This window comes from Pongo abelii, chromosome 17 (genome assembly GCF_028885655.2).
Source record: "Pongo abelii isolate AG06213 chromosome 17, NHGRI_mPonAbe1-v2.0_pri, whole genome shotgun sequence".
NCBI classification, from domain to species: Eukaryota; Metazoa; Chordata; class Mammalia; order Primates; family Hominidae; genus Pongo; species Pongo abelii.
This window is the reverse complement of record NC_072002.2, coordinates 63,719,746-63,733,869: the sequence shown is the minus strand read 5'-3', so window position 1 is coordinate 63,733,869 and position 14,124 is coordinate 63,719,746. Positions and strand designations below refer to the sequence as shown.

General features: G+C 52.3%; 1 protein-coding gene across 2 annotated transcripts in view; it reads left to right on the top strand.

The window, feature by feature from the left end:
- Positions 1 to 232: 232 nt before the first annotated feature.
- The window catches only part of SMAD7 (SMAD family member 7), a 30,505-nt gene continuing 16,613 nt past the window's right edge, over positions 233 to 14,124 (top strand). Inside the window, exons 1-3 of one of the 2 annotated variants that reach the window (XM_054537886.2) lie at positions 233 to 845; positions 2,201 to 2,254; positions 8,081 to 8,152. In XM_054537886.2, coding sequence (XP_054393861.1) covers positions 233 to 845; positions 2,201 to 2,254; positions 8,081 to 8,152 — 739 coding nt within the window. Of the gene's footprint in view, positions 846 to 2,200; positions 2,255 to 8,077; positions 8,153 to 14,124 lie in introns of both variants that reach the window. The other variant, XM_002828204.5, reaches the window with a different exon arrangement.

Here is a 14,124-nt window from a genome sequence, read left to right as displayed (position 1 = left end):
CCCGATCCCCGGCGGGCGCCCCCGGGCCCCCGCGCGCGCCCCGGCCTCCGGGAGACTGGCGCATGCCACGGAGCGCCCCTCGGGCCGCCGCCGCTCCTGCCCGGGCCCCTGCTGCTGCTGCTGTCGCCTGCGCCTGCTGCCCCAACTCGGCGCCCGACTTCTTCATGGTGTGCGGAGGTCATGTTCGCTCCTTAGCCGGCAAACGACTTTTCTCCTCGCCTCCTCGCCCCGCATGTTCAGGACCAAACGATCTGCGCTCGTCCGGCGTCTCTGGAGGAGCCGTGCGCCCGGCGGCGAGGACGAGGAGGAGGGAGCGGGGGGAGGTGGAGGAGGAGGCGAGCTGCGGGGAGAAGGGGCGACAGACAGCCGAGCGCATGGGGCCGGTGGCGGCGGCCCGGGCAGGGCTGGATGCTGCCTGGGCAAGGCGGTGCGAGGTGCCAAAGGTCACCACCATCCCCACGCGCCAGCCGCGGGCGCCGGCGCGGCCGGGGGCGCCGAGGCGGATCTGAAGGCGCTCACGCACTCGGTGCTCAAGAAACTGAAGGAGCGGCAGCTGGAGCTGCTGCTCCAGGCCGTGGAGTCCCGCGGCGGGACGCGCACCGCGTGCCTCCTGCTGCCCGGCCGCCTGGACTGCAGGCTGGGCCCGGGGGCGCCCGCCAGCGCGCAGCCTGCGCAGCCGCCCTCGTCCTACTCGCTCCCCCTCCTGCTGTGCAAAGTGTTCAGGTGGCCGGATCTCAGGCATTCCTCGGAAGTCAAGAGGCTGTGTTGCTGTGAATCTTACGGGAAGATCAACCCCGAGCTGGTGTGCTGCAACCCCCATCACCTTAGCCGACTCTGCGAACTAGGTGAGAAATTGTCCCCCTACCCCCAACATTTTCTGGCGCGCCAGTGCTGGAAGAAAAGCCCCTAGGGCAGTGCGTTTGTGCAGCCATCCCTCCAGGGGGAGTGTGCATACCCTCCTGGGAAGAGAGCGCATACCCTCCTGGGAAGAGACTGGGGGCTGAAAGTAGAGAAGGGACAAGGGGAAACTCAAAGGGCATTCCCTGGGGGTTCCCTTCCAGGTTTTCTCCAGTGTTGCCCCGAAGGGGTCTATGGACACTGCTCCTGCACAGTCTGCGGTTAAAAATTAGACGCCTTCATTTCCGGATCAACAACGGGGTGCAGAGGGAGGTGGGGGGGTCACGCCTCCCCGCACCCGGAAAGACGTTGAGGTGTGTGGCCGAGTTGGATTTGGTCCAGGCCCGCCAAGGAAGGCTGGGAGAAGCGTGCTATAAAGGCTGGAAGGTCTCGGTATTTACTCCTTTAGTAAATACGGAGAATCACGTCGAACACCAGTGGCCGAGATACTGTCGTGGCCGCGCACCTTTGGAGTTTTGGGGCAAAGAGAGTTGGATGGAAGGCCGAACTGGGTATCTGTCTCCTTTCAACTCTGCCAGCCCCAGGGTGCAGAGGAACAAACAGGCAGGAGAAGTTGGGTGTCCCCTACTTTTTCCTTCCTTCCGCACAGATAAGTGTGTAGATTAGTGGGGCTCCGGCGCCTCAGTGACGTTGTCGCCTCTTACTGCGCTGGGGCCTGGGCTTCTCGGCTGAGACCCTGAAACTCCTTCCCTTTTATCCTCTCAGGTTTCTCCATTCCTTCCTTTTCTTTACGTCTCTGTACACAGAGTGTGATGTGAGGGTTCACCCCGGGCGCCCGCAGATCCCCCAAGTTCACCAGCACGCTTGGGATGCATCTCCCAAGTGTGCTGGGAATGGGGAGCCCCGTGTCCCCCGCGCGGGTGCCGAGCGGACCGGCGGGGGCGGAGGTGAATTGCACGCCTGTGGGGCGGGCCGGGGCGGGGAGCCGAGGTTGCTGGGAGCTGGGTCTGGAGTCCGAGGACAGGGAGGGGGCATGGTCGCCCCCCGCCCTGTGAACTGTGAAGTGCGCGGCTCCGGCCGAGCCGGTGGTTTCCAGCCGGGCCAGCCGAGCGCGGCGGCGGTGGCCGCAGACGTGGAGGAGCGGAGCGCCGAGGCTGGCGCCAGGCGGCCTCTTTTGTTTATCTGACAGCTAAATATCAAGGCAATCACCGCCTCGCGGCCCTGCCTCCAACCCCCACAGCTAAGACAAACAGTTGGGCTAAAAGAATGCCTCTGTTATCATAAGTTTCTATCTCTCTTCTCATGGCTGGGCCTTTATTTTCTCTTGCTTTTTTAATTTCAGAGTCTCCCCCACCTCCTTACTCCAGATACCCGATGGATTTTCTCAAACCAACTGGTGAGTAGATGATTTTTAAAAATATCCTGATTATCTTAAGTTAGAAATAGAGCCTGTAGAACCTGGCTTTTTGTGTGTAGGCAAAGGCTTGGGGAGGTGCTGGGCTTGCTTCATGTTGGTTCTAGGTTTCCTCTGTTGGAAGTTTGGTGAATTTTTCTGTTGTGGCTGGGTTTTTGTTTGCTGATTTTGCAAAGACGTTCCCTTGATATGCTTTACGTTTTGTTCCCTTTTCATGTATTTGCGCTGTGTAGCCGGTGGGCTCAGCTTTAACACGTGGAAGCTTTAGTCCAGAAAGAAGTGTCTTGGGAACCAAATAGGACTGGTTGATGGGGATAACTCGGAGACTTCGTGAGTGCCAGGAGCATCAGTGGGAATAATGGAAAGGGTGATTGATAGATGGGAAGACAGTTTAAAAAGGTGCAAAGAAGACTTTGGTCTGGAGTAGACACTAGAACGTTTCAGAAGTATAGGCAACAGCCAGTAAAAGGGGGGTAGGTTCCCCCTGCTCCAGTCACCTGCAAGTCAGTCCTCTCCCGGGATTTTCTCAGTATTCTCCATAGGGGCTATCGAAGTTTGGAGCATAGCTCTGCCTGTCTGCTGCTTTGTCACTGGCTGGCATGAAGCCAGGGCAGAAGCCCATTTGAGACTGGCACCAGTCCTGTTGTGGTTGTCTGCATTCAACTTCTGGCCGGCAGCAGCACAGGGGTCCATCCTCTGGACATCACAGTGCTGGGGACAGGATCAGCAAAATGAACTTGGGGGCGACAACAAGGACAAACCCAAATTCCTGGAGCTCCCTCTTACAGTAGGAGATAGGTCTGTTTGCTAAAGTACAGGTTGTATGTAACCTTGGTTTTTGTGCCCGTATACTGGTGCCTGAAGAAACATTAATACTTAGGACATTTTTATTTTGCCAAGGTTCTGGGAGAAGGAAAAGTGAAGGGTTGGGCACCATTTAGCTCCTGGAATTCTGCAAGTCCATCCACCTCCTGCGTTTTGGCTGTTGGGCCTTTCCCCCCACTAATTAAAAGTTTTGCTGGGGCGTTGTCATAAATTAAATACTTTAATGAACGTGTAACCGAAGCCCATACTCTGCAGCCAGTCCTCCTGGGACTCTACCAGCTCCCTCAAGTTGGGAAGGCGTTCCTGCTTGCCTGGTGCCGGTCTAATAAGTGGCCCGCAAAGCATGTGATATTTTGCTTTCGATTTACAAAACACCAGATAAATGGTTATTAATGAGGAGATAGCCAGCTCTCTGTATTTGTAACAAATGTTAACTGGAATTACCAAGCTCTGTTTTCCTAAAGACTGTAACTTGACTGGGTTTTGGCTTAAAGAATCAAGAATTCTTTTATGAAGTTAGTTTTCCAAGGGGCCACCTCTGACCTGTTTTTGTTTGTCCTTCCATATTCTTCAAATTTGGAGGTTTTCCTTAAAAGAGAGAGAACAGTGACCTTAGCCCCAGGGATAAAGACCAGCAGGGGTAAATGTTCCCAGAAACCTCCAAAAACCATAGAAAAGAAAGGCCATGTTCCCTTGGGTTTCCTGCAGAGACACTGGGATAAATCTGTTCTCAGGATTTAAGCAGTCATTCTGCCAGGCCAGGGCCTCATTTTCGGTGAGTGGAGTGATATATTTATTCATTAGCAAGTGTTGACATTAGGTAGCAAAATGTGTGTAAACAGAGAAGCCACAAAGACAGGAATGTGCCATTTCCAAGGGGGAGAAAAGTTCTCCAGATCAGCCAATAGGAAGTGATTAACCTGCCAATCGGAAACTAAGACAGCTGGTTACTCACCCAAAACGTTTTGTTGAAAATAGAACAAAAAAAGAAATGAGAAAAGGCGCTGCTGTGTAAGAATTTAGCATCAGTAATAGACAAAGCCCCCACGAAGGGAATTGTCCTGCCACATTGGAGGACGGCCAGGTCTGGAGCTGGAGCACACCCCCCTCTCACAGGTCTGGGGCTGGTTTTGCCAGCTGCTGTGGCCGGGGGCATTGAGGTCAGACCACAGATGGGCGCTGACCCAGGTCTTCATCCCCATTTTGCGTATGGGAGAATGTTTGGCCCGGGAATCTACATGGACCATTTACATTCTTCAGTTTCTAAGTCCTAGGTTGAATTTTTGGTCTTGGGTTACTAGATGAAACAGGCGCAAAGTTTTACAGTGGACAACTGTTAAAATCTTAACCAGTTGCATAACTAAAGGAATACATCCTGTGAAGTCTCCATCTTGGGAAAAGGTGATGGGAATGGGGCTGGGGCCTGGTACCCTGCAGCCTTTGGAGACACAGAGGGCTCAAAGCTAGGAACTCCATTTTGCTATAATTTAAGCCACTCCACTCAGCCTCTGGGAGGCCTGGACTTTAGACACCTAGGTACTGTGTGGTCCAACCAGCAGAGCCTTATTTGAAAGAGTGTTCACATGACTGAACCTAGGGGAGGCCAGTTGTGACTTGTGGCTGTCAGAAGTCAGAAAGACACCCCCACCTCCGCATCCCACAAGAAGTCAGAATTTGCTGTTTAAAGCTGGATCTCGGGGATAGCTGTGTGGGCTGTGCTTCCTGTGTTTCATTGTATCTGATGGTCTGAAAGGTTTGAAGAATGGCTGGCCTTGGGAGATTGCTGGGTGAGCTCTTGAGGGACCCAGGTGGCCAGTATCCATTGGCAGATCCAGCCTCCAAATCCAGGTCGGAAATCTGGCATCTTGACCTGAGATCTGGCACTGCGTTTGCCTCTTAACTGAGGTCCCTCTTAACTTTTCTAGGCCTCTTTTAAAATCAGCATGATGAAGGAGATTAGGTCATTCATTCATTCATTCATTGGTTCATTCATTCATTTTACAGGCATGTTGATGTGCCTACCTAGAAATTTGAGGATTCCGATACAGTGCTGTGTTCTCTTTTTTTTCGAGACAGAGTCTCGCTCTGTCACCCAGGCTGGAGTGAAGTGGCCCGATCTCGGCTCACTGCAAGCTCCACCTCCCAGGTTCATGCCATTCTCCTGCCTCAGCCTCCCGATCAGCTGGGACTACAGGTGCCCGCCACCACGCCCAGCTAATTTTTGTACTTTTAGTAGAGACGGGGTTTCACCGAGTTAGCCAGGATGGTCTCTATCTCCTGACCTCGTATGATCCGCCCGCCTTGGCCTCCCAAAGTGCTGGGATTACAGGCGTGAGCCACCGCACCTGGCAGTGCTGTGTTCTTTTATAACCAGGATTCATTTGAGTTCTGGGTTGGGTGAACTACCTGGGGCAGAGATGGTACCCTTGGGGTACAGTGGTGGGTAGGGGCTCCTCTGTCTTTAACAGTACTTAGGAAGCTCGGAACGCAGTTGCTGAGACTATCGTGGGACTCCTAGCTCCTTTACCTTGTACTCATTCTCAATAGTTCACTCCTTGGCTGCTCCCCAGGGTTGGGTTTTCAAATACTCTGTTGGAGCTGCTCGGAGAAAGGAATGAGTCTTTTTCTCCCGCAGAACCTAGTGCTTACCGAGTGCTTGATAATACTTAGTGTTGCATGAGTCAGGAGTGGCCTAGAGCTTCTGTCTGCCAGCCAGCCTGGGCTCTGGGGAACAGGCGACACAGGCCTAAGGTGAGACCCTGACTTCAGAGATCTGTCTATGCGGAGCTTTTCTGTGGGTGAGAGATGGAGGTATGGCTCCTTTAACCTTGAGGCCAGTCTGGATGGCCTGGCCACCTCCAGGAAAGAGGGTAGGGACTCCATAGCCTGCCTGGGGAGTGAGAGCCATGGGATAGGGCTGGACTCTTGGGAATAGCCCAGCTCACTGGGTGGCCCTTTGAGCTAGTCAGGGACGCCTCAGTTTACCTGGCTGCCTGTGGAACAGGTATACTTTGCTTCTTCACAGGGGTGGTAGGGAGGCTTAATTAACGTTTGTAAATCCCTCCTGAGATCAAAGCCACTGCAGAAGGGCAGAGCACCATTTCACAAAAACGCTTGTGGTTGCCTGTGTGGAGCTGGCTTACCTTTGATCTGAGATGGGCTGACACCCTGAACGTGGTCCCAGCTCTGCTCTGAGATGCCCGGCTTTTCCTTTGAAACACACCTTGCCCCTGGGATTCTGCCAGCCAAAGGTGGGGGGCAGTGGCTGTGGATAAGTCATCATGTTTAATGTGGGGGTGTCTTCCATCTGGGAGGAGTGGGTGGAGGAGAGGGTTGAGAAGCCTATCTCTAGAAAATGATGAAGGCCATCAAAATGGTTTAGAAAGTGCAGGGTATACACCATTTAACAAGTAACTCCATTTCCTGCCTGCCTCTATTGTTTTCTGTTTGATTAAGTGTATCCTGTAAAACTGTATATTCCTGTTAGGAATTAGACTTTACCCTGATAAAATGAGATTACACACACAGTCTTCTTTCTCCCCTACCCACCGCGGCCACCTCACCCCCACGCCTGCCCCCACTTCTGCCCCTCCCCCGCTTAGGAGAGTTCTTGAAAAGTTGTCCTTCCAGCCTGGAGAATGTGGGAGAGGGAGTGACCCTGAGTTAGAGAGAGAACCTTAGCATTAAGGGGGGCAGACAGCAGAAACCCAGAGATGGTTTGGGGCTATGTGTAGGCCACTAAAGGATTCCCATGGGCTACTTGCCCCTGGCTGCTCTTTTTTTTTGGCTTTCCTATTTGCCAGCATGGCCAAGTGGTTCCAACTGGAAACCCACAGGGACGTTGTCCTGGTGGCCTAGGGTAGGAGGCCTGGTGTCTGCACGATCCAACCTGTTGTGTTTGCTGTGGACCTGGGCAGCACCTTTCCTTAGCCGGGCTCTCTCCTAGGACTTCAGGGAGTTTGGCGCTGCCAGTGGTGCATGACAAGCTTACAGGGTCTTGCGTATTTGTGTTTCATGGGACTAATGAGTTGTGGTTCATGGACATTAGGTTTTGCTTTAATTGCTTCGAGGGCGGTTGTGGAGTCTCTGTTTCTCAGCTGGAATTGTCATTATCCTCATTAACGGTGAGGTCACTGTACTGAGTACCTGAGGGTGACAGAAGTTGAAGAGAAGTCTAGTTAAGGGCAGATGCAATCTAAAGGTAAAAATCAGTGAGGAAACTCCAAGTGTTGGGTGCCAAAGGTTTTATAGGAACTGAGGGCAGAGAGCCTTAGCAGGTCTGGGGTTGCCTGGAAAGGTTTCCAGAGCTGAGGGGTTTGGACTAGCCTGGGAGAGGTAGAACATTTCCCCTCCGGCTCGGAGCCTTGCTGAGAATGTTCTCTGTCTTGATCTGGTGGTAGTTACACAGGTGTATACATGAGTAACATTCATTGCGTCTACTTGGGATTTTGTATACTTTGCTCTACTTAAGTTAGTCCTCAATTAAAAAAGGGGAAAGAAGTCCCTGCAGCCCAACATCAATCTTGAGAATATTTTCAAGAACTGGGAAACCTGTCTTTAAAAGGATGAAAGCAGAGAGGACATGGGCTCCAAGGAGGGAGGCTTCTGCCCTTGATGAGGGATGACAGAGCAACCAGGGTTGAGAAAGTCCAACCCAAACCTCCTTTGACCTTGGGAACCACCTGGTATCCTTAATGGTGGACTGGTAATGCAAGAGAAATTCCAGCCAGTCTCATTGAGCCTGACTCGAGTAATGATTAACTGGCCGCCCGGAGCCCAGACGGGTGACAAGGTGCTGTGGTCTGTCTTACGATGGGCAGTGAAGCCTGAGCAGACCATTAATAATCAGCATCAAGGCCGCGAGTCAGCCTTTTGGAATGTGTGGTTTGTCTTTCATGCTGTTTAGAGTGTGCTTAAAGATGGATCTTGGTGTTTTTATTTGTGTATTTATTTCTTTCTCTCCCCTTTTCAAATCCACAGCAGACTGTCCAGATGCTGTGCCTTCCTCCGCTGAAACAGGGGGAACGAATTATCTGGCCCCTGGGGGGCTTTCAGGTAAGATGCTTTCTCTTATTTTCCTGGCAGTTCCAACGTTTTTTGAAATCGCTAAAGACTGGAGGAATGGGGGTGGCCTTCTGCCACCCCAGCTGGTCTGGACTTCATTCTCATTTTCATATGCCTTAAGTTGGATGCATCGGTGGTGACATTGTGGTGCCCTTCAGCTCCTCATCCTGCAGTCCTTTACGCTCTGGACACTGGGTCTGTTCCGTGGATGAGCTGGGGACTGCTTTGGTGTGTGAAGTGTTGCCTGGTTATTTTTAAGCAGCTCCTGGCTTGGGGGGCTTCAGCTTGGTGACTTTAGTGTCATTAACTCACGCATTTGAGCTCTTCTTTTGCTTTTGCTCTTTGTGCATGGGGGATGTAAAGGGAATGGACCCACCTTTAGGGAACTTGTTGAAGACAGATCCCAAGCGTACGATGGGATTTCAGAGTAGATCTGAGGCTTCCCTCCCAAGTTCTGATTCCCAGCCCAGCTTGCTGCAGGATTTTGCAGCACATGTCTGGGGCTGGGAGCACCAGGGTGGGAGCACTGCCGACAGTAGGAGCTATAATTGTTCCATAGCGGGGCAGGTTTTCCTCAGGGCTCACAGGTATGCGTGAAGGCCTGGAATGCCAGTGTTGGGGGGTCACGGGGCTGGCTGAGAGGCACGGGGTAGCCAGAGCATTGTTGTTTCTGAGGATGTGAAAAGAGGGCAGTACTTAGAGAAACTCACTGGCTACGTACATGAGATGCATTTCATGTTGTTGTGAAGAAATCCTATTTCTACCTGTTTTTCCATCCCCACCATGTCATCACTAGATTTTCTAAGAACTGGCTGAAGCAAGAGGGAAAACAACCTTAAAACCAGAAATTCCAGCAGAGTTTTGGGCATTTGGCATTTCCTTGCCTGTAGGATCACGTGGTAGCAGCTCGAATAGAAGCTGTGCCCTGTTGTGGTGTATCGTCTTGTGTGAGGGGCACCCTTTTTTGCGGGGTGCCTGCTCTGACTACTTGGTGATGTTTCCTCCATGGCTGGCTCAGGCAAAGTTCATTCCCGGACGGACGGCTCCCTCCCGGGCTCTCCTCTCCAGGAACTGAGCTTGCTGAGAACGTCTTTAGGGAGACCCTTGTTTGTTTTCATTTCAATGCAATATATACTCTGACTGTTATCCGTGACTGAGGGTATTGTTTACTCAAAGCTTCTAATGAGAATTGAGCAGGACAAAGAGGGACCCAGAGAAGGGAGGGGGCTTCAGGCAGTACGGTGGGAGTGGACAGAGGAGTCGAGGAGGGAGAAAAGGCATCAGTGTGTGAACTGCATCTTTTCTGCTTTCTAAGGCTGAGAGAGTTCTTGAAAGAAAGAAGGCCAATGAGAGGAAAGGGTCTCAGCAGAATAACACGCTCAGGATGTTGTTAGATGGTTTTATTTTTTAAACCCTGAATGTGCAGGGAGGAGCCCTGGCCCCTCCAAACCACATGAAATAAGCAAGGGAAGTGGCAGCTTTTGAAAGGGTCCTTTCGGAAGGTTTGTCTTATTGATAACATCTTGTCTGTCTCCCCTGCCGGAGGAAATGACGACACCAGGCTGAGATACCAGCCTGAGCGCCTCCTCACCCGCCCGTGCCATGTGACCTGTGAAGCCCTCAGATAGGTGGGCTTTTTTTTTTTTTCTTTTTTGACAGAGTCTCACTCTGTCGCCCAGGCTGGAGTGTAGTGGCGCGATTTCGGCTCACACAGACGGAGTCTCGCTCTGTCACCAGGCTGGAGTGCAGTGGCGCGATTTCGGCTCACTGCAACCTCCGCCTCCCAGGTTCAAGCAATTCTCCTGCCTCAGCCTCCCAAGTAGCTGGGATTACAGGCACCAACCACCGTGGCCAGCTAATTTTTTGTATTTTTAGTAGAGACGGGGTTTCGCCATGTTGGCCAGGCTGGTCTCGAACTCCTGACCTCAGGTGATCCACCCACCCCGTCCTCCCCAAGTGCTGAGATTACAGGTGTGAGCCACTGTGCCTGGCCGATGGGTGGGCTTTTTTTCCCCAAAGCTCTTCCAGTCCTAGAAAGAAACTGGGGGTAAAACCATCATTAACTCCTTCCCCTCACCGCCCCCCCCCCCCCAGGTAATTGTAGACACAGATATTAATAAGGAGCTGCCAGGAAGAAGCAGTGACTCTCTGAAGGGCAGTGTGGCTTCAGAAGACTGCAGAGAGAAAAGAAGGGGCCCTCCACATGGAAAGAGCATTTGTTTTGAATTTCGGCTCTTGATTTACTAATTCCGAAGGCTTCAAAGTTTGAGCTCTTCTTTCCGTTCAGAGTTGGTGCAGTGTATTCATAATGGGCCATGGTGGGGAGGGTACAGTGTTTTGGGGGTTGATGTCACTGGCTTGGGGGCATCTGGAGGGGAGGTGATGGGCACGGAGAAAACCTAGGGCTGTCCTCTTTGTAGCGAGAATGCCTTCCAAAAGGGAACTTTGTTGGCCCCGGTCCAGGGCAGAGAGTTTTGTAAATGGAGAAAGCCCAAACCTCCTCCTTTTCAAGAAGTTGATCGTTCCATGGGGGGTGGCCTGGGTGTGTCTGCCTTGCTGAGGATGAGGCCAGTGGCTGGATGTGGCAGGGCTGGATGGGGGAAGGGGCATAGCAGACACTGAGGTTGGGGGGTGGGAGCCTGGCAGCAAGGTGGGGAGCAGTGAAAACTGAGGAGTTTCTCCCTCCTCCTCCTTGAAATAACCTCTCTGAGCCTCTTTCACAGGCCCTATGTGCTGTTTTCCTTCCTGTCCTGCCCTGGCTGAGAGCGGGCTTAATGAATGGGGCTCAGTATAGGGTGGGAGGAAGGTCGGCAGCAGGAGCCAGGGCTTGATTCTCTTGGCAAGGGAAGAAGGGAAAGAAAAAACAGCCGAATGTGAAAATGTGGTGCCTTGGAGGTGGGGGTGGGGTGTGCTCAAAGGCCTGTCCTCTCCTGAAATGCAGGGGTGACTCCAAGGCTGGCCCTTCCCTTTCCTGCGCCCTTGCAAACTGCCCGGGAGGAAGGGGAGTAGGCGGGTAGGAGCCCGGGGGCGGGGCTGCTGGCTGCAGGTTGGAATTCCAGCATTGCAGCTTTGTTTTGGGGGGGTGTAGCGGGGTGGGTAGACGACAGGCCTGGTCGTTAGGGACTTGCAGTGAAACACACCCCACCCCTGCAAGTTTCCTCGGTCTGGGAAAACGGGACATTTTTAGAAGGCAGTGACTTGCTTCCAGGAGATTGTACTTTCATTTTTGACAGCTGGCTCTCTGAGACAGATGGATTGCTGGGTGCAAGCTTATGTGTGTATGTGTGTGTGTGTGTGTGTGTGTGTGTGTGTGTGTGTTGGGGGGGTGGTTGAGTGGGTGGGTGTTGCCGCAGACGTACAGATAGACAATCCTGTGCGCAAACACATGAGAGTGTGCGGATGCCCACAGGCAGGCTCTGGGATAGGGTGGGTCCCTGTCGCTGGGGTGGGTTGATGTCCGTGTGGCCTCTCCAAGAGGTTGTGGACTTGTGGGGTGGAGTTTGTGGATTGATTCTGCATTGTGATTTGGCAGTCTGCCTGACTCTCTGGGATGGGTGTCTTTTGAAAGGCATGCAGCTCCGGAACAGGTCCTTGCTGCTGCTTGGACATGGATGTGTCATGGCTCAGGAAGATCACCTGGGAGAGGTCTGATGTAGCTGGGAAGCCTCTAGGCTCAGCTCCGTCGTGGAAATGGAAAGGATTTGCTCCCAGAGCTTTCCGGGGATCACTGGGAATGCAGAGCATGTGTTGGAAGCTATCATCTTTGCAGCCTCCATCTGGAGTTTCTGTCTGGGGGCTTTCATTTTGCCTGTCTGCTGTCCTGGTTTGAGTGGGTTGAGGGAGCAGCATCTCCCTTGTGAGTTCTAGGTTATTCAGCTGCAGACTCATCTTCTAGCCTCCTCCTTTATATATGAATATCTGGAGCTGGCTCGACCTCAGCCATATGGACCTGCCCAGTTAGGGTAGGGATTGGAAGCCAGCAACCACTTGTAGTTATTTAAACTTCAAAAGGAGCACTCCCATGGATCTCAAGGAGGGAGGTAGGAGGCAGTGGAGACAGAAGTGCGCACGTGTCCTGGGAAACCCCATCTCTTGGCTGTGCAAAGTCATGCTTTTTGGAGAGACCCGGCACCATGCCTCCAACCCAAGGGTGGCCAACTCTTTTGCTAAGGTCTATGTGGCTACTAGTTCCCAAGTCTGGGGGATGGGAGCGTCTTTGAGTCAGTATCCATTCAGCATCCAAGAATGTTTCTCTCTTCTTCTCTTTGATCCCTGCTGGCATCTGTCATAGTCTCAGAGGAGAGCCTTCAAAAATACCTATATAATCTGAAAATGCACCCCTGGCTCAGTCCACAGTTGACTTGGGCTCAAACCAAGCAGCTTAGGAAACATTGCTCCATCCTGTTTTAAGGAAAGTTAATCAGCTGCACGTGAACAATTATTCATTGTCTGGCTTGGAATTGGGATCGTGAACTGGGAACCTGGGCCTGGGCGCCTGTTGCTCTGCTTTTAAATTAAGTCACCTCCCCCTGCCTGGCTACAAAACAGCTCATGGTTTCACTGAGGTCTCTAATGCCATTGTGGAGTGAGGGCAGGGGGCACAGGTTGAGCTCACAGGCACGTGGGCCTTTCACCCAAGTGCTCATGAGCATGGACTTTGGGGGACTCAGGTGGACACGTGCTTGTGACCATGAGCAGGCTCCTTCCTTCCCATCCCCTTAGTACCCTGAAGGCCACTGTGAGAAATGACAGTCTCCTTAAACACCTGCCAACAGGATGAGTCAGGGCTAGGGCAGGCTCACCTGGTGCACACCCACACCCTGGTGAAGACCAGTCCTGGACCCCGCCTCTTCTGCAGTGCCCCGGGTCATGCACTTCCCCCTGGAGAAGGGCTTACTGATAAAACCCCTTTTGTCCTGGAAACAATGAGGCAGTCCAGCAGGGGTTAAATACAGGCTGACAGCATTTAAAATCTCTGGAGCAAATTTGGGCTGCTCTGCCGGCCAGACAAGATGGTCTGCTGCCGCCTCACACATCCTGTCCCCAGGCAGAACTGGGCCAGCAAAGGGGGAGGGGCCAGGTGAAGGCCAGGCTTTGGGTGGTGTCACTTTTGGTGTCACTCTAGCACGCTGATTGCCCCTCACTTCCTACACACACACACACACACACACACACACACACACACACACACACCTTTACTTAGCAAAGCCTGACTGTAGCTGCGTAGACTTGTACACCTATGGGACCTCTGTGGCAAGCTCAGAGCCAGTGGAGCAGTGAAAAGGGAGGAAATGCCGAAGAATTCATGATCAAGTTTGGCTTCCTTTTAAAATTTTTTAATTTTTTAATTTTTTTTTTTTTTTTTTTTTAATTCGAGATGGAGTTTTGCTCTGTCGCCCAGGCTGGAGTGCAATGGCGGGATCTCGAGTCACTGCAACCTCTGCCTCCTGGGTTCAAGGGACTCTCCTGCCTCAGCCTCTGAGTAGTTGGATTGCAGGCGTGCGCCACCATGCCCGGCTAATTTTTGTATTTTTTTGTAGAGAGAGGGTTTTGCCATATTGGTCAGGCTGGTCTCGAACTCCTGACCTCAGGTGATCCGCCCGCCTTGGCCTCCCAAAGTGCTGGGATTCCAGGCATGAGCCACTGTGCCTGGCCTCTTTGCTCCTTTATTATTGTTGTTACTGTGCCATAATTCCTTGCAGAATTATGATGGCCAGGCTGGTCTTTATTCCCTTTGGTCCAGGCCTTGAACTTGGAGCAGCACCCTCAAAGCAGTTGTCTTCACCTGGCAGAAGAAAAAAAGGTGTAAAGTGCTGGTTCCTAGACTTGCTTGCACACTAAAATCCCTCGGGATTCAGCTTCCCAGATAGCTTTTTTGCTTGCTTGTAGAAACATTTGAGAGAAAACTATTATTAACTACACATGGTCCACTGTTTTGCTTTGCTGTCGTGAATGGGATTGTA